Source organism: Centroberyx gerrardi, chromosome 11 (assembly GCF_048128805.1).
Source record: "Centroberyx gerrardi isolate f3 chromosome 11, fCenGer3.hap1.cur.20231027, whole genome shotgun sequence".
NCBI classification, from domain to species: domain Eukaryota; kingdom Metazoa; phylum Chordata; class Actinopteri; order Beryciformes; family Berycidae; genus Centroberyx; species Centroberyx gerrardi.
The window spans coordinates 27,148,002-27,175,155 of record NC_136007.1 but is presented as its reverse complement, the minus strand read 5'-3'; the positions used below and the strand labels follow the sequence as shown (position 1 = coordinate 27,175,155).

General features: G+C 43.0%; 1 protein-coding gene across 3 annotated transcripts in view; it reads left to right on the top strand.

Annotated features, from left to right (window-relative positions):
- cblb (Cbl proto-oncogene B, E3 ubiquitin protein ligase) overlaps positions 1-26,334 on the top strand; it is a 53,565-nt gene extending 27,231 nt beyond the window's left edge. For 2 of the 3 annotated variants that reach the window (XM_071924852.2, XM_071924853.2), the window contains exons 6-19: positions 2,029-2,150; positions 6,049-6,186; positions 7,559-7,646; positions 8,185-8,316; positions 12,332-12,532; positions 14,751-14,945; positions 15,142-15,531; positions 19,711-19,802; positions 21,965-22,099; positions 22,233-22,297; positions 22,782-22,883; positions 23,712-23,891; positions 25,026-25,148; positions 26,075-26,334. In XM_071924852.2, the coding sequence (XP_071780953.2) occupies positions 2,029-2,150; positions 6,049-6,186; positions 7,559-7,646; positions 8,185-8,316; positions 12,332-12,532; positions 14,751-14,945; positions 15,142-15,531; positions 19,711-19,802; positions 21,965-22,099; positions 22,233-22,297; positions 22,782-22,883; positions 23,712-23,891; positions 25,026-25,148; positions 26,075-26,334 (2,223 nt within the window). The remainder of the gene's footprint in view (positions 1-2,028; positions 2,151-6,048; positions 6,187-7,558; positions 7,647-8,184; positions 8,317-12,331; positions 12,533-14,750; positions 14,946-15,141; positions 15,532-19,710; positions 19,803-21,964; positions 22,100-22,232; positions 22,298-22,781; positions 22,884-23,711; positions 23,892-25,025; positions 25,149-26,074) is intronic. The other variant, XM_078286577.1, reaches the window with a different exon arrangement.
- The last annotated feature ends 820 nt before the right edge of the window (positions 26,335-27,154 follow it).

Here is a 27,154-nt window from a genome sequence, read left to right as displayed (position 1 = left end):
ATGGTTGCTTTCCTTGCTTCCCATTCTGTGTCCTACTCAATAATCAGTATTTTTTTTTCCATTTGGCCGCCTCCTGCCTCTTTGGGCCGGGCCGCAATCCAGTTTACTGGTCAAATCAACAAACTCACAGAGAGCGGCTTGCTCGAGCGCCAATTCAGTCCAAAAGCCAGTAATTCCAGTATCCATGAGGCTTTCTCTCCTGCCAAAGCCGGCTACGCAGCAAGGGCAGTGGATCATTGTCCCCGGTGAGCTCTGGCTAACAGGCAGGATGGAGGTGAATGTAGTGGCAGTTGGCATCGCACGGAGCCAACTGGCAGAATCACTGCAGCCCTCCAGCACAATGCCCCTCAGCCCATAACAACAGTTTTATGCTCTTAATGTAGGGATCTGATGAAAACAGCGTCTCTGTCAATGCCCATGATGGTGTTGTGGGAGGATTTGTGCAGAATTTCTGGATGGTTGCTTTAGTGCCTGTTGTATTTGATCATATACCAGATTTATGTTTTTTCTGCTTTATTCAGAATGTGGGAGGATATTAAGCGGGGTTGTTGTACAGAATCGCACCCACTCACACTGAGCTGGCTATGGCAAGAAAAGATGCAGATGTTGCCAAAATTGCTACGTTCTCTCTTCTCTCTTCGAGTTTGTGCTTTGTAGTCAGGTGTCAAATTATTCTGTGTTTACATCTGATGTTACAAATATAACTTTGCTGCTTTCATATATACATTCATTAAGTCTTCCCTTTGCTTGGGGTCTTCCCGTCCCCAAGCAAAATCAAGAATCATTATTATTATTTATTTTTTTATTTTTTATTTTTATTTATTTATTTATTTATTTATTTTGGCATGGACATCACAGTAGCATTAGAATTGTAACATACATTTATGCACAAGGACCAGATGCACTGTGTTTAGTGTTTGTAGCGAAACGCTAATTTACAACACCTGTCCACAGGAGGCTTTTTTTTTTTAAAAAAAAGTTAAAATAGAAAAAAGAAAAGAAAAGAAAGAAAAGAGGAAAAAAAAGATAAGAAACAGAAGAAAAAAAAAAAAAGGGCATAAAATACACCCACAAATACATACACAAAAATACATCCACAAATACACAAAATACAAAATACAGGTGTGTCTACAGGAGTATTAGGTGTGAGAACAATGTTGTTTCTCTTTTAGCCATGTTTTAATACCTCTGTTAAAAACATTAAGATTGTGTTGCATTTTCAGCTCAGTGGGCAGACAGTTCCATAGTTTTGCTCCTTTAACAGAGAAGACTGATTGTCCAAATGAGGTTTTGCGTATTGCAATGCGACAGTTACCGTTTATTGAGGCCCGTGTGCTGACTCTACTGGTGTGCTGGTGTCTTGTAACGAATTCATTAAGCAAGGAAGGAGCATGACCATGTAGGCATTTAAAAGTAAGCTTTAAGGTGGAATAGCTTATGAAGCTTTCGAAGCTGAACATATTGTGTTTCTCCAAGATGTGACAATGGTGCCACCTCATTGGTTTTTTGTCCATGATTTTTATTGTCTGGTTATATAGTGACATGATGGGTTTTATAGTTGTTTGTGAGGCTTGTGACCAGGTAGTGATGCAGTATGATAAGTGTGAGAATATCATGGCATGCATGTAGAGCTGGGCTGTGCTGAATGGCAGATACTTTCTGATGAGTCTGAAGCAGTTGAGATTTGATTTAACTTTTTTGCAAATATTATTCACTTGTTTATCAAATCTTAGATGTGAGTCTAAGATGATTCCTAAGTACTTGACATTGTCAACCTCACTGATGACCTATTTTATTCATCTATCCCAATTACAGAATGTATTATGTGTTACAGAGTGACTGTTCTAATCATAGGTTTCACTCTCACCACTAGTATCTCCCCACGTTCTTCATTTCAATACTAAATGAACAACAACAAAAATCAGGGAGTGGGTGACATCAAAATGTTTGAGACCCCCTGCCTTAGAGTGTGTGTCTGTCCATGTGTGTCTGTATCCTAAACCCCATCCCCCGGTCTCTGTCCTCCAGCCGTGGGGATCGATTCTGAGGAACTGGAATTTCCTGGCGGTAACTCACCCCGGCTACATGGCCTTCCTCACCTACGACGAAGTCAAGGCTCGGCTGCACAAGTACATCAACAAGCCTGGCAGGTACGGTATCTGTGTGTGTGTGTGTGTGTGGGTGGGTGGTTGTGTATATTTGACTTCACATGAGTGTTGGACTGTCATAACCTACTTCTATGCTTCTGTTGCCTCTATGCTAAGGCCATAATTCAGGGTTTGTTTACCCTTGCCTTGTACGAACCCCTCCCATTGGTCAACTGCTGCTTCCTTGTTGTTATCTTAAGCGCAGCCAGATCTTGATCTAAAAGCCACCAAGGTGGTTGTGATCTAAGTCTTCTGGATATTATAATGGGTCTCCTTGGTCTGCACACATCCTCATGAATATTTATGACTTGTTGGCAAACCTCAACGTCGACGTAGCAAACAGCCTAATAGCACACGCTCAAACACAATGAATATCAATCAGAAATGTAGATTGTCAAGGCATCTTCATTCGGTATTACACGTCGTAAATGTGGCATGATCTGCTCTTGGACCTCTGAGCTGCAGCCTGAACAACAAACACACCCAATTGCTCCCTAATTGCTGTCGTATATATTCATAAAGCATGTCCTCTCTCCTCTCTCAAGCCTCATGATAGCAGTTGGGAGTAAATGATCCCTCATCACGGAGAAAGAATCAGTTTCAGTTTTCAATTGCTGCAGCTTAAGGGGAACCTTGAACAAAGTCCAAAGGCCTGGAGCAGTTGAAACAACCAGTTCAGTAGCAAAAAACTGAAGTGAAACTAGTCTTTAAACGACCCCCATGTGCAAAGAAGGGAAATAAACCCCCATGTGCAAAGAAGGGAAACAAACCCCCATGTGCAAAGAAGGGAAACAAACCCCCATGTGCAAAGAAGGGAAACAAACCCCCATGTGCAAAGAAGGGAAACAAACCCCCATGTGCAAAGAAGGGAAACAAACCCCCATGTGCAAAGAGGGGAAACAGTGTGCCATTTATTTGCAAAATAGACCACTTTTTACCCACTTTTTTTAGGCCAACAGAAATCTCTATGATGTAAATTCATAGTACACATCATACTAAGTAGCATCAAACTAATGTAAGTTACATGATCATAGGTTGTTTTCACAAAAAAAGCATAAATGTATGCTTTTCTGAAGATATAATTGTTTTTATTGTTTTTATTTTATTGGTGGTTGTTAGAATTAATATTGTTGAAATAAGTAGTGTAATGCATAATGGATACACATCAGAAGTGGGTCGAAATCAGCGTTTCTGTGTCTTCACTGAAAGCAGTGGGTACCGTTGGCTGCAAAAGAACCAGCTAGTATAGTATATCGAGCAGTACACACTGGTTTCAGAAAACGAACGCTGACAAGCCGTGTTTGGTGGAGTGCCAATCCACTAAGAGGGTTTTCCCCCTCTTCGTGGCAAGCTCCCGGTGGAAAAAAAAAAACAAAATTGAATTGAAAATACCTTTAACAACAGTGCTAATTTATTGAGAGCGACTAGTGTAGCCTTGAGGAGAGCCGTGCCCTGTGATTAGTCGGGGCCTAGCATAGCAGTATGGTAGAGCAGAAAGGATAATGACAGGACTCTGAAACGTGTGTGTGTGTGTGTGTGTGTGTGTGTGAGAGAGAGAGAGCGAGAGAGAGAGGGGAGGGGGGAGAGTGTGTCTGGGTATGCAAATACATAGGGTGCTGATCCCCTAGTGAATCATGCAAATACCATAGTCATGAACCAGCAAACACACACACAAGCACACACATACACATACACAGCTGTGTGTGGGACAGGGCAATCATTTGGGATGAGCCGCTACGTGTTCCCATTTCATCACATACACAGACAAACACACACATACACACACACCAGCAACTACCAGGCATCCACATGAATCTGCTCAGAATAGAAAGATTGATCCTATAGAATGATGAAAAGGGAACCAGAGAGGATGTTGTACTCATGTCACTGTATTAAAGAACGACATGCATTGTGGATGCAGTGAATAGGCCGCGACAGTGATCAGTAAATCAATAGCATATGGGCTGCACATGCGACCGCTGAAGCTTTTCATTGTTATGTACACAGGGAGGCTTTCTGTCTTCGGGAAAACTCTCCCAGTCAGAGGCAAAACACTGCTTATCGTCTGGAACTCTCTGTTTCTGTCTTCCCACGTCTCTCCGCAGTCAAAGCCCCCGGTGGATTTAGCCTGGTGCCTTTGTTGCTGGTGGAGGTGGGATCATACCGTGGTCAAGTCTCTCTCTAAGCCCAATACTCGCGCTGGACTGCATTTATAATGCATTTCTCTTTCTCTCTGTTTTTCTCCACATCTTTTTCACATTCAAATTGTTCCACCTTGCGCTGAGCCGCTTCCTTTGTATTCAGCTGCGATTCGAACTAGGAAATCCCTCTGCGATAAAGAGGAAGGCTTGAAAGAAGCCGCAGAAGCGACCATCGTTTGTTGCCGTATAGTTTTATATCAAAGGTCAAGGTAGAAAGTTCACAGTTCGCCGTAGAGAAAACAATGCTGCTCATGGTATTGGCTCGTTTCTTAATGCCCGAAGTGAGATGAGCTGTGATTATCTCATCCATTCTGCCCCTCCAGTGCTCATTCAGGTGTTATTGATCACAGCAGGTCTGTGCAATTGAATCATGAGGCTATTTGAAAAATCTATTAGCACTAATTCCAGGCATGGCACAGGCGCTGCTGTTCATGAAAATGACCCCAAAAAAGAGCCAGATAAGACAAAATAAAATGCCTCTCCTGTCATAAGGCAAATATGAAGGACATTTTACTCTTTGTTTTGCTCAAAGACTAGTAGACAACTTTGAGGTTCAGAAATACAGTCACCTCACGTCCTTACATGGACTCATCTACTGATCAGTGTTCCCTACAAATCGCTCGATGCATCTTTTTCTTCTCAAACCACAAAAATCCTCTTTTTAATCAAGGGTGTATTGTTTGCATCTGGCGTCTTTTGATGTAATGTCTCCAAAGCCCACAACAAACGGACACGCGCACAACACACACACACACACACACACACACAGCAGTAGTTACTGAGGTCTGTCCAGTGTGTGCGAGGGAATTGAACACGTGGGTGTCGATGCAGTCATCGTGAGGCCTGCTGATTGCCGCCTAGATGTCTTCAGTCAAACAGAGGGGGCAGTTCACTGGCGCCACTGCTTATGATTATTAACTCTCTTGAGTGTCATGATGAGTTGATGAAGGCTCCATTTGTACTTATTTTTGAGATCTTTGAGAAGAGAGCACAGCGCGCTAAAACTGGAATGTTGAAAAACTTAAAGGAATATACAAAGTTTCAGGGATATTGTCCCATTGCTAACATGCTAACACTTTAGCATACTCTATGTTGAGTGATAGTAGGTCACTAGCATCATCTCAAAAGTCAGAAAATGAGAAGTTGTAGCAGCTCTAAAGCTAAATGGTAAGTAGTCTTAAATTATATGTGGCTAAGTCTGGCAGTTTTGTGTAGGAGAGTGGTAAAATTGGCACAAAAATAATTTTCTGTTTTGAACTAGCAGGGACTACTTTCCCTGTTTCCATAGGAAGTGAAGGTGGTGCGATGAGAGTCTGTTTACAGCTAAAAAATCACTGCGCAGTGGATGAATACATGGTTGCTCACCTGAAATTGTTCCAAAAATAAACCTGGCTACATCAGCTATATTTAATTAATATTTAATTTTAAAAATATATTATAAAAACCACTAACAACTTTGAATTACTAAAACGTTAGTCTTCTTGTTTTGGATAATGCTAGTGGCCTACTATCACTCAACATAGTGTATGTTAAAGTGTTAGCATGCAGTGAATAGGGACACATGAATGCCAACGGGACAATCCCCCCCAAAAATTGGCGTATTCCTTTGACATTGCTGATTTTGATTTTGTTAAACATGTTTTATTTTGCGACTTGTATGTGTGACCCGTGTGTTTCTGTTTCTTCCTCCCCACCAAAAGCTACATCTTCCGACTGAGCTGCACACGGCTGGGCCAGTGGGCCATCGGCTATGTGACCAATGACGGCAACATATTGCAGACCATCCCCCACAACAAGCCCCTGTTCCAGGCCCTCATCGATGGCTGCAGGGAGGGCTTGTACGTAAACTACCACACACACACACACACACACACACACACACTCTTTCTCTCTTTGCGTATTGATCAGTTGTGCTAAACTCTCTACTGTGTGCAAGCTGTAGACAAATGAGAAACGATCAACCGTGGTGGGATCAGTCACATCTGATTTGCCTAGAGTCTTTAAATGTTTTTTGGCAGTCCAAAGCGCTGCGCTTGTTGAACATGTAGCCCTATGTTGTGCACAGTTCCTAGATGAAACGTCATGTTTCTGTCTCGGCCCGACAAGAGGGTGTCTTTGAGCCTTAGCTCCTTTGCGGGGCCATCTGTTTCTATCATACCTGACAATTTGACAGGCTCCCAGACAGATCAAACATGCTTCCTTCCATTTAGTGCACAGCATCACGCTTCCCTCAGCCGTCAATCTCTGCCTGGCTGAGGTTGTTCAAGGACCGGTGCGTCGCCTTACAAGTCCACCGCCGCGCTGTTTGAAGCACCTCTGTTTTTCATCAAGCAGGGAGGCCCCAGCACCTCTGGGGAAGGTCCATTCCCCATCCAGCCCCTCTTTCAAATATCAATCTTTCCAATTATACCCAAGCTTGCAAATCCTGAGTTACTTTTAAAGTGGGACTGAAAGCAGAAAAGCGACACTTTTCAGTTTTGTGATGATGATTATTGGCCAAATTTCAAGTTTTATACTCTACTCGCCTATAAGATATTGCCACTAGAGTTTGGATTGGATTTTGGATTGGATTTTGGATTGAAAAGTAACATTTTGTGCTGATATTCAATATCTCTGAATTTGGTCTTTTTCATGCCAAAAAATTCTCAAAAATTAGAAGTGTTCTGTGTTTCTCTGTGAGTGGAAAAGCCACCTTAGACCATGGGACATTAAAACTCTCCATTGAAACCCAGTATAATCTTAATTACCTCACAGAGAGAAAATTGTTGTGCTGTCAGGCATGAACGCTCAAAAAGACAATGCATACTTAAGTATGTTTACATGAAAACAAGATAAGTGTTTCTATAAAGTACAAGTGTATAAGTAAAAAGTACTATAGTCGATACTACTACCACTACTACTACCTGTACTACTATTACTACTACTGCTACTACAATTAATAATAATAATCATAATCTTAATCATAATAATCTATTGTGTACTTGCAGTACTGCAGGTGTAGAATGTTGTAAGATTAAAAAAATTAAAAAATCAAATCACACTTGATCTAATCAAGAGGCTCTGAGTGTAGGAAATGAAGAAAGAAGAATTGATAGCACATAATAATGTAGAGCAGAAAGTCCTTATACAGAAATTTTGACAAAATCTCATAAAGTGCCCTGTTTGCAACTATGGGTACACGGTTAAAAGTTTACTTTTTCTCATCTGCAGCTACTTGTTTCCCGATGGCCGCAGCTACAACCCCGACCTCACCGGCTTGTGTGAACCGACGCCTCACGATCACATCAAAGTCACACAGGTGGGTTTGTGTTGACTTGTACGTATGCCAGTGTGTGTGTGTGTGTTTGTGTATGAGGTCATGCTCCATCTGCGTGAACAGGGTTCCTGCCGGTAATGGAATTTCTGGAGTATCGTGGAAGTTTGAGAGGTGTACACCAGACTGGGAAAGTCAGGGAATTTGATGAGTTCTCTGGGGTAGTCAGGACATTTTAGGGAATTTTACAAATGGGTCACTTAACAGGAATATAGCAGAATGTATTTTACACATTTATTGCATTAGATGATGGTTTTCAGCTGTATTTCTCCACAGCAAGCCCAACTGTAGTGGAAACCAGACTGTTTACCCGTTTTCACAACATTAACAAACTAGGCAGGAAGAACATTTTTAGGTCATGAAAAAGATCTGACTTAGGTACGGAAATTCCAGAAAAAGTCATGGAGTCTTACATCAGGGGCCCTGTATAGATGTGTGTGTCTGTGTGTGTGTGTGTGTGTTTATGAATATTTGCATATGTGCATCACCTGATGACTAACACAAGCTTTCTGTGCCTGAGCAGGAGCAGTATGAGCTGTACTGCGAGATGGGCTCCACCTTCCAGCTCTGTAAGATCTGCGCCGAGAACGACAAAGACGTGAAGATCGAGCCCTGCGGTCACCTCATGTGCACTTCCTGTCTCACGGCCTGGCAGGTACTGTGATGAACAACACGGAATATACTTTGTCGGACTCGGGCCGTAAGCCATGCGTTGTGGGTTTAAGCCAGAATCGTGATCTATATATGTTCTACAATCCCTTTCCTCCCATCTTTCTTGCAATATTCTGTCCGGTCGAGCAGAAAAAACCCCAAAACCTCACATGGAAAAACTTAACATTTTCAAAGTCGACTTTTTCCTGCACCGCTAGTAACATTATTTTTAGATTTTCGTGTGAGAACGAGTGCGGTTTGAAGATTAACAAGCATCTGCATATAAGCGGGAAAGGACTATTGAATAATAGAAGCAGCTTTCAGCCTCCAGTGCGATAGACGCTGGTTGAAAACCTCCCTCCTCCTCTTCCTCCCCGTGTCCTTGCATCTGTCCTAATCAAATTTCCACATATCAGTCAGTAGCGGAAGTGAAAACTGAGAGTGTGTGCATGTATTTCAGTGTTTCTGTGTGTGTGTGTGTGTGTGTTTCTGCATCCTGCTGTGTGCGTGTGTCCTTATGTGTGTATACAGTACATCAACCTGCGCTTGTGTGTTCATATTGTGTTTGTGTGTCAGAAGCTGCGCCAGCGAAGTATGTTTGTAATTACCCTCCCTAATGAATCATTAGCATCAGGTCCAGAGACTCCCTCCTCTCTCCTCCCTCTCCATCTCTTCCTTTCATCCCTCCCTGCTCTCCTTTCCTCCTCTGGGTGGGACATCTGTGTTGCAATCACACAGCGATGGCTCTCTAGAGATAGAGGCGTTCTGCACTGACCCCACTGACAGCGTATTGATCTCTGGCAGGGACACGCACATTCAGTCTGCAGGCCTGGAAGCCGGCCCAGAAACATGTCTCGCAATCATAGGTCTGTATCAAGGTTATTTTGAGTTAGCCCAAACAAAATTTGTTACTAACTCTCAAACATTGTCATGTCACAGACTCCCAGATAGACACACAATCCCCATTTGATGAGATTTTGTCCCCAGGAACCACCATATGGGAAGATTGTTGCTGGTTTAGTATTGAATCGTCTAACTGGCTACACTGTATGTGGGGAGATAATAGTGGTGCAAGTGAAACCTATGGCTACAATAGTCATTCGTATACATTTTCTAATTGGGTTAATTTCTAGTGAATTAAATTATACTGAAATTAAACTATTCCTCATTTTGCTGAGGACCCCCTGGCAACCCATCAGGGACCCCTGGGGATCCTGGACCCCACTTTGAGAACCACTGACTAAAACTAGCTAAAGCTAAGACTAGCCATGAAAGAAATGAAACTAGTAAAATAAAATGTTGTGTGTCGCGTGAACAAACAGTCGTGATAAGATGAAATATGCTGCAAGATGAGTAAGAGTGGATAGAGACGGGAAACCAAATGACACTGAGTTCAATCTTCATTGGAACTTAAAGCAGCGGTTCTGTAACTGGTGTCCGGGGACCCCCAGGCGTCCTTGAAGGGGTTCCAGATGGTCCTGAGCAAAATGAGGTATAACTTAGCTAGATAATTTCACTGATACTGTTGCATTCATTCAGTTAACACTTGTATAAAGATGATGACTTTTCAGATCAGAGGTTTCACTCTCTCTCCTATTATCTCAGTAGAGGCCGACAGTTTTTCTGCATGAAATCGTCAAATGCACAGTGTATTTGTATAATTTTGACTTTTTCATATAAAATGGTCCAAGCAAACCATACATCAAAAACTATTGCACTACAACCGACTCTGCAGTGGAGCTTTTGAGAGGGAGGAGATGGAAGATGATTCAGACAACAATGAGTTGTAGTTTCATGTGCGAGTTTAAGAAATTGTTTTTTCATTTAACCTGCACTATAACAGTTTCCATTTATCATGAGCCTTTGGTTTGCCTATTATTAGTCAGAAGAACACAAAGTCTACCTTAAACATAAATCAAGTCAAGTTTATGTAGCCCTTTATCACAAGCATGTCTCCAATTTTACCACTTTCTGCAATTTTACTGAAAAAAAAACCACATCAAACTTTTTTTTTGGGCACAGAAATGCTCAGAAATCATAGAGGGACTGCAAAACCTTTATCAAATGGGGGTCTGAAGCATATACATTTGGGGGTCCTTGACATGAAAAGACTCGAGAACCCCTGATTTAAAGCATTTGAGCAGCTTTGAGGAGCACACAAATCCGCTTGGTTCTCAAGAGGCTCAATTTCATGGCTACAAACTTGGAATCCGTTTTCTTGGGTGGCTTTACTCTGAACAGAGCTGTAGGTTTAGCTAATGAGTGCACTCTTTCCAGGCCCTGGTCCCCCACTTTGTAAACAGTGTATGAGTGCAGGAGTCGGAGGCAGCAGCCACATTAGCAGTGTTTGTTTGTCATACTTCCTGTTATGACAAGACGACGTGACCCCACCTCCTCCACAACCTAGTGGAGTTAGTGAGTCAGTGACGTATGCGGGGTGTGTGTGTGTGTGTGTGTGTGTGTGTGTGTGTGTGTTTCAGCAACAAAGTATTTTCCTCTGTACTCGTTAATGTGTGAGTCAGAGAGAGAGGGAACCCTCCTACCCTGTGACAGTGACTAACCCGGCGCTGGTTTGTTCAAGTTCACTTGAATCAGCGGTGGTTCCCTTATTTTCCTCTCTCTCTCTCTGTATATTAGTCAGCCATGGGGTAGATCAGACATGCACTCCTCGCTCACAGAAAGGAAAACAGCTGGCTTGTGATCTGTGTAATTCCACATCCTGTTCTCTGTAATGGCCGTATTTGATCTCAGCAGAGAGTATGGGGGCACATGAGAGGGTTCCCTTGTTCTACATAGGGGTTTTACTCTGAGTCAAATCAGGTAGGTCTCGTAAAGGTTCACGGTGGCTTCTCTGCGTCTTGTTTTTCTAAGATCGTAGCGATAAGTACAGTAAGATGGAAGTATACCTGAGGTTCACGCAGCATGTTGATGACTGTATCAACAGTGTTGGCACTTAGTATCTAGCTCTTTCCATAAGCTACCGTCATTCTAGAAAGTCAACACCGTCCAGGGTGAAGGGTGAGGCAGACAGAAAACAGTATTTCTGAGGGGAAAAAATGCTCAGCTGTGAACCTCCCAATGTTTGTATGTTCTTACAAAGCTTGGCAACATTGATTATATTAACTGTCGGTCAGTGAACTCAAGTGCCAGCTGCCCATCCCGAGAGTTTCCGAAGTGGAAGTGAAGCAAAGGTTTTCTCTCCTTTGACATGACAAAAGTTCGGGAGTCTTTAGTGTTAGTTCGTCAGCTCAGTCACGCCTTCCGCTGAACGTTAGGGTTTCCGCAGCGTCCATGACCGCCGCACCATCTCCTCACCCCCCTCCAACCAACCCTTCTCCACCTCCTTCCTTTTAACCTCCTACTCCTTCCCTTCTCCACCCACTCCAATTAGGATTAGGTTTCAAACATGCCTTTGGTGCGGCCCGCGCCAAGTCCCCAACCATATGGCGGCCACAATTGCAGCTTTGTTCTCTGTAAATATTGTCTGCCTTTGATTGTAGCCCCCAAGTCAACGGAGGGAGATGGACTGAAAACCAAAACCCCTTTTATTCTCTTATTTATGACCCCCACTTGACAGGGGCTGCCATGTGGAATATGTACACGGGCCCATTGAACGTTGTAAAGTTACAAAACAGCTTCCCCTGGAGAGTATCTATGCATGCATGTGTCCAATTGACTTTGCCAGAGTCCTTTCATGAATGGGACGGGGGGGGGGGGGGGGGGGGGGTATAAGGTAGTAGAGAAGTGCATAGAGTTGAGTTGGCCTGAATGAAACCATGTGTATCCCAGCTGTCTGCAGCAACAGGCCATCCTGCTCCAGTTCAAACTCTACGGTCAAAGTGATTCCTCATGCTCCTAAAACGTTGCAGCAACGAAACCATGTTCACCAGATCATTACGTTTAGAAATGTCTATGGGTTATAAATGTCACTGGCGCCCCATCTGTGTCTGTGCATGTGTGTGTGTGTATGTGCATGAAATAGGAGATTTCATGCAAGCTCTTTTCCTCATCTGTTCCAGGAGTCGGACGGCCAGGGTTGTCCGTTCTGTCGTTGCGAGATCAAAGGCACGGAGCCCATCATCGTGGACCCCTTTGACCCACGAAATGAGGGCGCCAAGTGCTTCTTCCTGGACCAGCTCAGCTGCCCCATGCTGGAGCTGGACGAGGACGAAGACAGAGAGGACTGCCTGGTCATGAATGGCCTGGCTAACATCAGGAAGGTAACTCCCTATAGCGGCGGCTGGTAGTTAGATGCATTAAAGGTCCTATATGGTGTAAAACAGGATTTCCCTTGCCTCTTTGATTATAAAGGAGTTGGATGTGCTATCTAAATATCGTGAAAGTTTCAAAACGCACTTCTGTAACTTTGTGGCGTCACAAAGGTTTGCTCATTATCATTTTTGTAAGAAATAATAGACTAACAAAGTATTTTTTTCAAAGCGGTTGAGCGGTTGTCATTGTTTATTTACTGGAGAGTTTTCCCTACCTGTAGCTGCCGGGCCGCGGTGTCTCACGTTTCATTCTTGAAATGGTTAGCCAATCAGAACAGAGGGGTCGTTAATATTAATGAGCCTTAAAGACAGCAACAGAAACAGCCTGTTCTTGGTAAGGCTCAGAGAGATGCTGGAAAATGAACGTGTAAAAATGGATTGAGAGTGTTTTTGGTACATGACACCACACACACAGCTTTGAATGGACCTCAAGACAGAAAATAAAACACTGGAAAGTGGAGAATATGGGACCTATAATGGGTATTTTTTATTGTGTAAAAGGCGCCTTTGAAATCCAATTTGCTTTGGATGCTTATGTTTGGAGTTGGAGTTAGGATTATTGATGGTAGATAGACCATTGATGGGGTATGAGGTTACCACTAGGCCACCTTTGAGATCTGAAACATCATCATGCTGCACAGTGCACTTTAATAACTTTAATAAAATTAAAGAAAAGACTAATTTCCATCAGCACTGCTTTGCAATTTGCCATATTTGTAGACTAGAGCTCATGCTACATGGACCAGCACTGTTAAATGCCCCAATAACTATTATTTATTTTGCCACCATGTATACCACCCATATCCTTCACCCAAAATCGTAAATCAGTTATTCTGTCCTTCTTACGTTGTTATTTTCCAGCAATGGTCCCTGCATGATCCAGTTTCATTAAAAATGACTTTAAAGAACTTCTTCTTAGCCACTTCCAGCTTATGAGGAGCTCTCAGGAAGCCGTTCTTATCAGAGGAAATGGCAAGCTGTTACAGGCTGTTGCTCTAAACCTTTCAGCCCTATTGTCATTCAACTTCTTGATTTAAGAAGTATTTATTGAAAATGTCATTTCAAAGCATTACAAGATGACGGTTTAGCTGCAGGAGATGTGGACTGAAAACGCCTTCCACTTCTTTTTCACAGATGTAGTCTTTTTATGCAGACTACATAGTTTAAATCAATAATGCTGTGCTTTTTGACTCTTTGAAAATTTCCTCACCCAAAATGTCAAAACATTTCTCTCTTTGTGTCACTTCAAAGGGTTGGAGAGGAGAGATCTATAGGCATGCAGGACAAGATGATACCTATACCTATATCCTATATCTTATTTACCATGGGGTTGTGTTCCTCAAGAAACAAAGTCACGTCAAGAAGAGGCATTTCTCCTCTATACCTGTGCGCTATCAAATTTCGTCATTTTCTAGAGATCATGTCTTTATTGATCAGTATCTAATTAACAAAAAGAAGTAAAGGACGTATTGTGAAAATTGAAGTGCAACTATAACTATAATCTTCATATCTTAGCTGTGATTTTTCACACAAATCTCATAATCTTCTTCTCATATGCAAATGAATTCACGTGACATCACAGGACAGGAGAACATACTTCTGGGTTCTTCATCTGTTAGTTTGCATGGACTGCTGCCATACAGTTGTTATGGCAATATGTGTAGCTAAATGTTTTGATGATCACAAGACAGCATATACAGCTGATTAACTAGGGAGCCAGACAGCTGAGATCACATTCAAATAAACTGATAATCAGGTCTGTACGTCATTGCCATGAACGCACCATGGGAGTGTGTGGAATCTGTACTTGTTTCTATCATAAAGGGAATAAGTACAATTATTTCTGTCAAATAGTACAAAATGACCATAATATATCTGCAGGGTGTGGATAGGGTTGTTGATCAATAATGAATAACAAGCCAGAAAGGGAAATGACAAAGTGGTAATATTATTCCAGTATTGTGCATGATATATTACCTCTATACTAGACGTTTCTGTTGGAGCTCTGCTCTAATTAGCTGGCTTACTGGTCTCTGTATTGAAAATGTGACTTTATTGTTTGTGTCAATTTCAGGCCACCGTAGCTCAAGGGGAGGGGAGGGTTGATTGAGGTCATAGATTACTTTAATGCCCCTTTAAGAGACATCGTGCTTTTCCCTTCCCTCAGCACTGTGCCGAGCGCCAGAACTCGCCCATGGTGTCTCCCAGCTCGTCCCCAGTCAGCCAGCGCAGGAAAGCCCACGGAGGAGACCCCGGCCTCTGCGTCCAGCACCTCAGCCTTCCCCCCGTCCCGCCGCGACTCGACCTCATCCAGAAGGGCGCCATCCGCTCCCCGTCCGCCAGCCCCACCGGCTCCCCGAAGGTCAGTCGTAGCAGACTCCCTCAGCACATGGACTGTAGTGAGGAGTGTTTGCATTTTACTGAATGAGTCATAAGTCTATAAAAATGTGTTAAATGATGATACAGAATTATTTAGGTTAAGTTTCCTCAGGCAGTGTTACGGATTCCTGTAATCATAATCTAGATTTCTTATTTGTCCTTTTCCCTTCCACCCCCAGTCTTCACCGGGCATGTCCAGGAAGCAGGACAAGCCCCTCCCAGCCCCTCCACCCCCCCAGAGGGACCCGCCCCCACCGCCTCCCCCCGAACGTCCTCCCCCGATTCCCCCAGAGACACGCCACTCCTGGCTCCCCAACTCCTCTTCCTCGTCCTCCTCCATCTCGTCCTCTACCAGCGTGCCGTCGGACTCCCAGATGCCCCCCGAAACACGGTGTCCCAAAGACAGCCACTTGGCACTTGACGCCCACAGGACTGGGGCCGAGCACCCGTCCCAGCTGGGACCCACCGGCCCTTCTCACCTGAACGGGAGACCCCTCAGTTGTCCGTCTGGGGGTTTTGGGAGGTTGCATCACAGACTGGAGGGCACAGGCAACTCGGACAGCTCCAAGGTATGATTCAGATTTTACACATTTAAAGTAATAATTCACAACATTTTCATATAAGTAAATGTCCGTTTTGCTACTCTCCATCGCTGAGTGATATAACACAATAGTGATTCAATCTATATCCAGTTCATGAAAGCTTTTACATTTTCTGTTCTAAACACCCGGTGTCTGGTAGCTCTTTCCTGGGAAAAAGCCTGTGGCGCACAGGAAGTGATGTGCTTTATGTTTTTTTTTTTGTTTTTTTTGGGAATAAATAGAAGAAGAACTGGGTAGTTAGCATGAACAGTGATAGCCACCATGGCTGAACAGACAAAGAAAAGAGCGCCACCTACAGAAACTCAAACCTCATCAACAGAAAATCCAAGGAAAAAGACAAAGTCACAGTACTGGACACACTGTTTGATTGACAGGTGATCTGTGGGAAGTGCAGTGCAGAAACACCAGAGCAATGAATGCATAACACAAAAGATGGAGGGATTTGTATGGGCAATTTTGCTCCATTCCCACTGAACTAATAATTTTGCATTGCACAGTATAATCTATCTTATTTAAATGAGAGAAAAAAATATTTCTCTTTTATATGCTACAGCTATATACTTTCTTCAGAAATCCAATTTCTTTCAAAGTGGAACTCGTGTTAACATTGTTCAGTGTATGGCCACTTTACTTAAATATAGGCGAATTGATACATTTTCCACCCTACTCAACAGAAACCATTGCCCTGATGGTCGCATCTACCATCAGAAGCAGGCCAAGTCAAGGTGTACGAGCCCATTTTGCAGAAGTTTCACTTTTTAATAGTAGCACATTTCCATATGTAAGGCAATGCATTTTTTTTACACATTGTAGCAATCTCTCTGGACGTGAACAGAGCAAACACAGACGACAGGATTGGAAACAATCTTGAATTACTCCTTTTGGCAAGCAACGGTAATTGCATACAAACAACACAAAGCAAGTCCAGTACTGTAGTTCACATCTCTTATCAGTCTTTTCAGAGAGGCTTCAAGTTTCCTACCTATGTTTATTTTGGAATGGTCTTTTAGACAGATTTAGATGCCTTATAGCCAATGGAAAAATAGATTAGTCTGTGGTTTCAGCTTGAATGTGTTTTTCAGCATTGGACAGTGGTGTGAGGAATGCAGCATTTCTCTCAACTTCCACAGATTTTCCACTCGGATATTCTTGTTTTTCCCATCATGTGGGATTCAGCTTGTTGCCCATATTTCCTCTTGGAACTTTCCTCTTCATAGATGCAGAGAGTGTCTGTAATGTGCTATGAATTGAATTGGAGACATTTAATTCTAGTGTACCAGTGACCTGAAGCCTTTTCTATCCCTCCAAGGAATCTCAAGTTCCGGCCGCCGCTTTTGAAACTTCTGACGACGGTCAAAAGTGTTTTAACACTTGAAAGGTCACGATAAGAATCTTAATGCAAGGTTTCACAAAGCATGGCTACAAGAAAGGCCATTTATAAATGTTTTATAAACGACTATGAACCTCAAGTGCAACTTTACAAAAAAGGCTAATAAAATAGTGCAGAAAATACAGTAAATAAACTCAAGGCACTGAAGCCCCAATTGCACCATTATAGCGTCTCAGTGGCCAGTAGTTGCAGACAATAGTTGTACTAGGCAGCTCCCAGGTATGAGGAAGTGTAGCTGTATGAGGGTGTTGCTGAAAAAGGGCATGCACGCTCAGCAAACCTTCCCTGGATAAATAAAGGTTAAAAAACTGCCAACTTTTCCTGGATAAATAAAGGTTAAACAAAACTGCACTCCCCACTGCAGTGCAAGGCCCTATAGGCCAGTGTGCCTTGGATGCAATCACTGATGCTTCATCATGCTTATTTATGCTTTGTCAAATTCTTTATGAGCTTCTGGTCATGGGTATTATAATCTTCTGGCCATAGTCCTAAAACAGAGTGAGATATGCTCTATTTATGCGAGAGCAGAGACAGTATGGCAGATATATGCATGTTTTTATTCTTTCTCGCTCATAGACATTCAATGGGGCGATTTTTATTCCCCAAGTGAAGGCTGATTTAATCACTCGTGCATATGGTTTACAAGTCAGACTGTCAGAGAGATGAAATAAAAAGGAAGAATAAAAGCCTCGTCTGACAGTCGTGTTGTCGATCAAGCATGCTGCAGGCTCAGGCCTAATCGAATATGCTGCTCCGCCATCCTCCTAATGAGTAAATAGATACTTAAATGCTCATTATTTTGTTGAAGTCTATCGCACAGCATATTAGAATGATAATCTTTGCTGCATAAAGAAATCCCCCATAACTGATGTGACTTACAACTCGATGTTTGGTTTGACCGCACCATTCAAATTCAGCCAAACAAACCCTTCAGGGACGGCCCCAATTTTACATGTGCTGAACGGAGGATAACGCTGAGTGTCTGCATATTTTGTGCACTCGCTCTACTTTATCATTTAAAAGCCTAGCGTGCACACTCACACACACTCACACACACACATACACAGCCAAACACACTGTTTCTCTCCAGGGAATCTCTTTGATTATATATTCAGATAAGGAAAAGCCTCGAGTTGCCAGTGGAGAGCGTTGTCACTTTTGCTAATATCCATTAAGCTATGGTGCGCATTTGCATATTCGCCATTGTCTTCCTTATGGAGCAGCATTCACTTCAAAGACAAGGTGGAGCCGCTCTTACCAAAAAGGATACCTAAAAGATAGGGATGGGACGATGTGCTTATCTCACGATACGATTCGATACGCGATATGGGCTTCATGATACGATGTAGTAAATAAAAGTTGAATGACAACAAAGTCTGACTGTGCAGAATTATGTTTCTTTCTAAGCCACAGATCTTTCTAGCGATGGCATTCGCTCGCTAGAATGTAAACAACAATTTTAAAATGTCATTACAAAGCACAATTAATATAATTTGGATGGAGTGCTTGTGAAATTGTGATGGTCAAATCATCTCATTTGTGATTACTACAGCAGAATAAAATGTAACTAATATCATGATTCATTTTTCTGCCCCACGATACGCATTCTCACATTTTTGTATCGCAATATATTGAATTTTGATATATCGTCCCATCCTTACTAAGGGATGCTTTACATATGGGATACATTTCCCAACGATTTTGCTTCAACAAGTGAATTCATTTTTACTATTACTATATATTATGCAGTGTCGTTTTCCATGATGTCTGCAGAGCCCGTGTTTTGAGCTAAAATGTGCCTCCTACAGTAACTGTGTCACCTGAAACACAGTTGGGAAAGCAGAAATGTCTCTCTCTACCCAGATCTGGAGAGCAACTCCACACAGGCAGCTGAAATTTGACCTCACCCAGATTTGCTGCATGCTGGCTAATCTGGCAGCAGATCCAGCGCCTGTGTCTGCCCTGTGAATAGGGATTATTTTTGGCATGGGATTAATGCTAATCTCAGTCACAGAAAATGTCTGCCTATCACACTCTGCGGCAATCCCTCTCGGGGCCGCTTTTACCTGCCAAAAATAATGCTGCATGCGTGCGCTTGTTTTTGGTAGCACATTATCAGGGAGTCTTTGTTATTACTGATAAGTCAGTATCTTCCGGGCTGCAGGGTGGCCTAGTGGTTAGAGAGACCGTCCCATAATTGAAAGGTCGCAGTTTACAGCTAATTCTGTGCAGTTTGTGCATCTTTGAACCCCTAAGCTGCCTCCTTGTAAGTTCCACCGGATAAGAGCATCAGCTAAATGACTAAAATATGATGTAAATACTCTACTGTGCTGTAGATGTAAAGGTACAACATGTTAATGCGACTTCTAGAGTGCTCAGAATAGAACCGAATGAAAGGAAAGAGAAATAAATATGCTCGACGCAGCAGTGATACAGTCAAACGGAGAGTTGTCTGCCTGTGGTTCGCTGTCCCGGCTGCGTTTGATACCCTGTAAAGTGATCCGAGCCTCTTTAGGAATGCATGCTCACTCACACGGGCTTCGCTGCCTTCCTGATAGATGGGAATCATCAGGGAACACAACACAGATATTGGATGCATTAGTGTTGTTGTTTTTTTCAATTTGTCGAATGCAATTGGAAGTGAAACTGACTTTGACCTTCTCACCTATTTCTCTCGTCTTCTATCTCTCTCTCTCTGTCTCTCTCTGTCTCTCTCTCCCCTGTATGTGTGTGTGTGTGTGTGTGTGTGTGTGCAGCCCTTCTCTAATGGCCTGCAAGTCAGCGATGACTATGACATCCTTCCTTCGCGGCACTCGCCACCTCAATCCACCCTCACCGGTAGCCACAAGTGAGTACCGCACACACACACACACACACACACACACACAGAAGTACAAGACGATACTCTCAAACACACAATGACACTCATTTATCCAGCAAAACATGAGCGAATGTGTTCAGAAATCACCTGGAAAACAGTTCGGACAATCTTTTTGCCATTTATCAATATTCAGAAATCAGATCTCAGATTGAAAATTTTCGTTTCTGTCCTCTGCACCCATGCAGTAGTCCATTAACACTTTCCAGCAAATTTCCAATGAATTACTTTATGGTTCGTCTGACTAGGCTTCACGCAAAAACACGCCAGCTCTGAGTCTCACGTATCAATATTAAAGTATGTGTAACTCATTATAAGATGCTGAAATTCTGGACTGTTGAAGCCTGTTTAATCAATGAAACATGGATGCAAAAAATCTTTTTAAGACTCGGTCATATCTCATTTCCAGCATTAGATTTTGAGAAGTTACTTGCTTGCAGAACTGCATCGACCAAAATGGAAACAGAACAAAATTGACCGCACTATCTAGTATTTCATCTTATTTGCAGCTAAAATGTATTTCATTGCATGTTAAGAATGTTTTCCTTACACATGCATTAACCTAATGCTTAGATGTGAGATTGGAACGGTGACATTGAATCCAACACTGCTCAGTTCTAGAAGGAATCAGCTGTAGTATTTTGCCACAGTCTTGTTCCACTATTCGATACTTCCTCCCAGTCCGGTCTCAAGTTTCCCCTCCTCAATCTCCTCCTTTCTTTCCTCGCCGTTTTTTGGACACATGGGCCTTCCACCGGCAAGATCTAGTGGCCTTAGGGGAAAGTCCTGGTTGGAAACGGCTTTGAAAAATGACGGCTGCACGTCTAATAGCCTTTTAGCTGCAGCCAAAATTAGATTAGGTATTTGTCTGTATCGGGCCGTAGTGCAGGGTGGGGATAGAGCTGTCACTTCTGATGAAGCCTGAGCCGCCAGGGGGAAGCTCTGCTTTTACAGGAAACTATTCGGTCTTGTAAAATATGGTCGGCTTGTGTTAGAGCGATGTAGATACACTTCCCCTGCGCAAGCCAGCTGACTCGCAGGCATACGTTCTGCACACATACTGTAGGTAATGTGCACACACACATTCTCACACACACACACACACACTCACATTTCTATTAGGTCCTAACTCTTACACCATAAGTCCGATTGACACGAAACTTGCTACACAAATCCTTCTAACCTAATAAATTATCGACCTAATGGGGGTGTTATAATTAAAGTAATAATCCCCAACATAATATAAAATAAATGTCAGTTTTACTACTCTCTATTGCCAACTGATACCATACAATACTGATTCAATTCATACCAGGTTCATGAAAGCCTTTACATTTGCTGTTCTAAACACTTATGAAGAGGTTCCTCTTTCCCTCTGCTGCACAGGAAGTGATGCGTTTCATGTTTACAGAAGCAACAACAGCAGTTTGTGTGGAATAAATAGAAGAAAGTGGAAGAAATATAAGAAGCCTCAGTCTACAATGAGTGTCTTTATTATTCCAGGATGTTGGGCCAGTGCCTAGATTCAACGCAAAACACCGAAGCAACGACCGCTTATCACCAAAGATGTCGAATTATCACTTTAAATGTCAACATTTTTAACTCAAACCTAATATCTGAGGTGATGGATTTTAAAAACACTTACACCAATTGGCCTGATGGGGGCACTATACTCAAAGGTCAAAATTTCAAACTTTGAAACGCCATAACTGCTACGCCACCGGTCCAATTTTGATAAAACTTGGAGGGAAGATGCATTTAGTTACTGATTGGCCCACGGGGCGCCTGCATCATCCGCAGGGGACGACATGTTTACTGTTACCTTGTCTTATCATTAACTAGGAGAGGCATGAGAATTACAGTGTGGTGTTTGTCTTGTGATTCAGCTGGCCTCCTGGCCGAGGGTTTGAGCGTACTTTGACCCTTTGCAGCAGAATAACATTGTAACACGTAGATAAACACATCCACAAGCCTGCTTCTGTAACCTTTAGGCTACCGCCACCCAACTGAATCCACTAGTTCTTGCCACCAGTGTAAAAGTGAAAATATCAGTGATTGGTCTTTCAATGTACCTGATAACTGTATGAGTGACATTCTTATAGGTTGACAGTCTTGTATGTTTGTCCTCCCAGATCCCTGAACCCTTTCAGCAGCCCCGTGGTAGAAAGACAGAGGGGAATGATGGAGAGGGTGGAGGACGAGTATCAGATCCCCTCATCCAACCTCTGCCTGAGTCAAGCTCCCATCTGCATCTCTGTTCCCAGCAGGTACTGCAGTCATGCACCTGAGTCTCCATGAACTGTACCTTCTGCTTGTAAAACACTTTGGTGATAATGTGGATTTCAGTTTCATTAGACGCCTGTTAACCACTGAGATTTCCTTCTTCTTCTTCTCCTTTAGGCATCTGGAGAACGGCTCTCCAGAGCCTTCCTTGGAGGAGAGGAAGCCCAAGCCTCTTGAGCACGGTGAGTCACCAAACCAGTACAGATGAAAATGCAAATCATAACATATAAATATCTCAAGCACAGCCCTACTGGCATGAGTTCACTGACATCTTCATCTGATCCATGAGGGAGTGTGGAGGGGATATGATGGCCTAAATATTTCTGTGACTGCACTGTAAAAAAATATCTATCTGAACATGTCATTTTATCTGGTATTGAGGCTAAAAATCTTGTTTTTCTAGTACTGAGTTGTAAAATGAGATAATTTCACATAATTTCACATGAATTTTCTTGAATCAAGTGCCATTTTCTTGATACTAGTGGAGTGATCTGCCTTATTCTGCCTCATTTCAAGATGTTGACCCTTGTTTATTGAAAAAAACTAGATTTTAAGATGAATATGAGACTAAATGACTCCTTAAGATGGGTGTTTTTTTTAGAGTGGGTTTTTACCGTGCTTTAAACCACAGGCTACTTTACATTGAACTCTCCTTGTGTTCCTCAGGTGGCCATTTTGAGTCGGTCAGGGCGTTGGCGCATACCGCCCTCTGCCCCTTCAGCACCAACAAGACGCCCTCCGACTACGACATTCTGCTGCCCCCTCAAGGTAGCCCGCCCGCCTCCACCCACCTCTCCCAACAACCAGCCCCCACCCCCACCTCACCCAACCCCACCTTCTTTGTCTTTCTCAGCCTCCCTCTCTCTCTCTCTCTGCTGTCCTGACCCCACCTGTCTATCAGTTCTCAAAGTATCTGCGTCCGAAGAGGAACTGGAGTTACTTTCAGTTGTCATTGGAAGCAAGGGAAGATGTGATGAGGTGTTACGGCACGATGTGTCGACAGGTGTGAGGAAGGATGTCCTGCTCTTCTCCTCTGTCCTGCACATCACAACCGAGCTATATTTGACTTTTTTTGTAACACTTTACATGAAGATGATTCATTGTGATGCATTGCAAGCAGATTATAAACCCATTAGAACAATAGATGTCATTAATAATACAGGTGCCACATCCAACCTCCTTTAATTTTTTGCACTGCTGAGTATAATCATCACTCATTATGTGCTTATAATTGTGCTTATGAGGTAAAGTATTACTGATTTTGTGTGTAGGTCACACCCTAATAGAGTCACAAATGTGTGTGATGTACTTGGGTATTTAAAAGAATAAATTCAATTCAGTGGTCAATAATTTTTACCTCCAACAAACTGCAGTCTCCTCCTCCAGTCCTCCTTGTTAGTGATGTCCTCTCCTGCCTTTTCTCTGTAGGCCGGCATGCCAACTGCTCTCTGTCATGTAATCCCACTGCAGAGACTGCAGATGGCTCACATTTTCTACCAGTGTCTGTCTCCTCCTCGTGGAATAATCACACACTGTAAACCAGCACACGGTCTTTGTCTTGAGTCTTTGTTTTCTGCGTTTTTCGTTGTGTTGTAGCGGTAGAAGACCCCTTCAACAGCCGCCCCCCGTCCCAGCCTCCTCCTCCTCCTCCTCCGCCGGTGCGCCACAGCTTCACGGACCTCTCCTCCTCCTCGTCCTCCAACTCCTCCACTTCCTCCGTCATTTCCCGACCCCACAGGCCCTCCTCCGGACACGAGCACCTGCTGTTAACCCCCGGTGAGCTGCAACTCAGGACATCACGTTCAGATTAGATCAAGTTTAATGGATATTAGGTTGTGGTAGCAGCAAATAGTGATAGGATACAGCCATGGTTATTATCGTAACCTAAAACTGAACTGACCTATCTTGTCTATTTGTGAAACTAGCTAAAATAAAATAAAAAATATAGGTGAAATGTTTTTAGTTTTCGCCTTTTTGTTTATTTGTTTATGGTAAAAAAAAAAAAAAATAATGATAATGATATTAATAATGTTAGTTTTACTGAATGCTATAATATCCATTGCAAACATTAACAACCTGTTTTGAACTTCTGTCATTATACCTTTTAAAAAATACCACTCCCACCAAAAATACTAAAATTTCTAAAATAAATCAGTAAATCAGTAAAAACTAAACTAAAATTATCAAAACCACACTGAAAACAAACTAAACTGAAATTGAAATAAAACTTGAAAACTAAATACAAATAAAAACTATAATAACCCTGGATCCAGAAAATTAGACTACAAATATCAATAATGAGAGGTATTATAAGATAACATAGCCAACAATTGCCACAGTCAAACAAATTATGTAAATTACATATGACTGAAAATTATTTTAAAAATATTGATTACAGCATGTATGCAGGGTGTGCAAAATAACAGTGGTAGAGTGTACTAATACGATATAAATAATAATAATAAATCCAACACTAACACAACACTAATCCAACAATAATAATAAAACAAAAATGTGATATGTATGCAGCGGGAAATTAGTGACAAAAAAATAAAAAATATCAAGATACAGTATATGCAAGTGAGAAGAATACAAGGAAAACAAATATGTGAATGTATCGCATTTATACGTGTGTTGTATTGTAATTGTAATAACAGGTCAGTTACACATCATACATGACAAAAAATCCCCTATTTCTCCTACGGGGTTTTATGCTAATCTAATATTTTTCCTCTCGGTAGATTGCTGTACTTATATTATACTATTATGATCAGATAATTGTGGAAACTGTGATGCACTGCATATCATTTGTCGGGTGAGGTTGCGGACTAGCTGTCAGCCTGCAGCGATTTGTTTTTCCTGACTCACTTGGTGTGTGTGTGTGTGTGTGTGTGTGTGTGTGCGCTGCAGACACGGTGTTTGACATGCTGAACAGCGCTGCTCCGCTGCCTCCGGTCAGAAGACAGGCAGGAGAAAACGTTAAAGGCCTGTCCAGAGGCTGCCTGGAGTACGACCACTTACCAGCCAGCCAAGGTAGAGCAGCACCCTGCGCACCACATGCCTGACTGAGCAAACACACAGACAGGCACAGGGTTCCTACACTGGTCTGGAAGGTCTGGAACTGTATGGAAGAGAATTTGATCATTTCCAGGTCTTGACACGTTTCGAAATTGCACAAAAAAAAACGTTCAAGTATGGGAAAATATTGTTGTAATGTAATGTGTTGTTGTAGGGCAGAGTTTGTCATACTGAACACCAAAATCATCAAATCCAAGACTTGAGGTCTGGAAAAAGTGTGGAATTTTGTAACTGAGACTGTGCAGGAACCCTGCATCCAGGCCAGGGCAAAAGGGGTTTTTGGCTAAAAGATACCCTCAAAGGAAAATACCACTCAGAGAGAACTCATGTGTGCTCTCATGGTCTCAGACGGTCTCATCAGTGTGTGTGAACATGAACATGAAGTCTTGAGCTGCTCTATCAGTAAGGACTTGCAATCCATTCTCTATGCAGCAGTACATCAAAGGCTTAAAGATCCCATATTATAGTTCTAAGTTATTGCATTTTCAAAAATCCGTCCTTTTTAACAGGCTGTTATGAACTCCAGTAAACGCATCACGACTGGACTTGATCCTGATTGGCTCCCTCACTAAAGAATCACTAAAATTCTTCCAATCAGGCCAGTTCGCAGCATTTGAACTGGAAAGCTCATTTGAATTAGAGGAGCTGCTGCTGTCGGGCCAATCAGAGTCCAGTATTGTGAAATCTTCATACTCATTCAATAAATACCCTTTTAACTAAACTGCATTTATTTGCAGAACATCATGAAGAACATTATTCTTATCCTGAGCCATAGTAGATTCGAAAGCAAAATAATGAAAACTGACCCCCCAGACATTGATGGGGACACTGTTGATAATACAGGCTAAACTGTCCTAAGGTATTTTGATACTCTTTTCCAGTGTCGATGGACTGCCTGCAGGCCCCCGCCAGGCCGCCCAAGCCGCTGCCCAGGAAGATCCCGCCGGACATCCAGGCGGGGAAGCCCCACGGCCCGGACGCGGCCAGCGAGAGCGTGGACGCCAAGATCGCCAAGCTGATGGGCGAGGGCTACTCCTTCGAGGACGTCAAGCGGGCGCTGATGATCGCCCAGAACAAAGTGGACGTGGCCCGGAACATCCTGCGCGAGTTCGCCTTGGTGGCCCCGAGGCTCCACCTCTAGTCCCATCGAGGCGGCGAACGACGAAGCTGTGCCTCTGAACGAACTGAAAAAAAAAAAACACAAAAGGGCTTCTTCAATCTGCTTGGCCTTGGACTGCTGAGAGAACAATGACGGAAGGGAGGACTTGCCTTTCGTCACTGAGCAGAGATGACGACGCACAACAATGTGACTAAAACCAAACCAAACCGCGGCAGAACACAGAGAAACACAACAAGGGAGAGACGGCTTTCTGTGAACGATGGCGAAACCTGTGAAAACTAGCTTGTTGTTTACAGTGAGCTTTGCCGGTGCTGGCCCCTGGTTTCCAAAACGCTCCTGTGCCCGGTGTGTGTGTGTGTGTTTGAAGTCCCGACCCTGCTACTGCTGCTACTGTTCCCTCTCACGTCCCGCCGCCCTCCTGTACACTTTGGTTTGAAGCCTCTTTCAACAGGAACAAGACATTTGCAGCTCTTAAAAAAACGACTCGACAGCAATGTCCAGTGATGCAAACATGCGCGGTAATATTCATTTACAGCCAGCGGGGGGAGCCAGACTCCGCCGTTTCCCTTCCTCAACTCGGTCCTCCTGCTTTCCTCTCTCTTTCCTCTCTCTCTCCTTCCTCCTGTCCTATTTACTGTCTGTTGTTTCATCCCCCGTCCTCCTCCTCTGAGCCTCGTATATATCCCCCCCATTAGAGAATACCCGACTGTTTGCCCAGAGTCTGGTTGACTTGTTGGTCTTAACAAGGTCTGGTGAGCTGGGAGCGTGGAGACGGAGCCAGAGGAAGCCTTATTGATTCACTGGTCTCCCCCAGACCAGGAGGAAACTATACCACCACTCC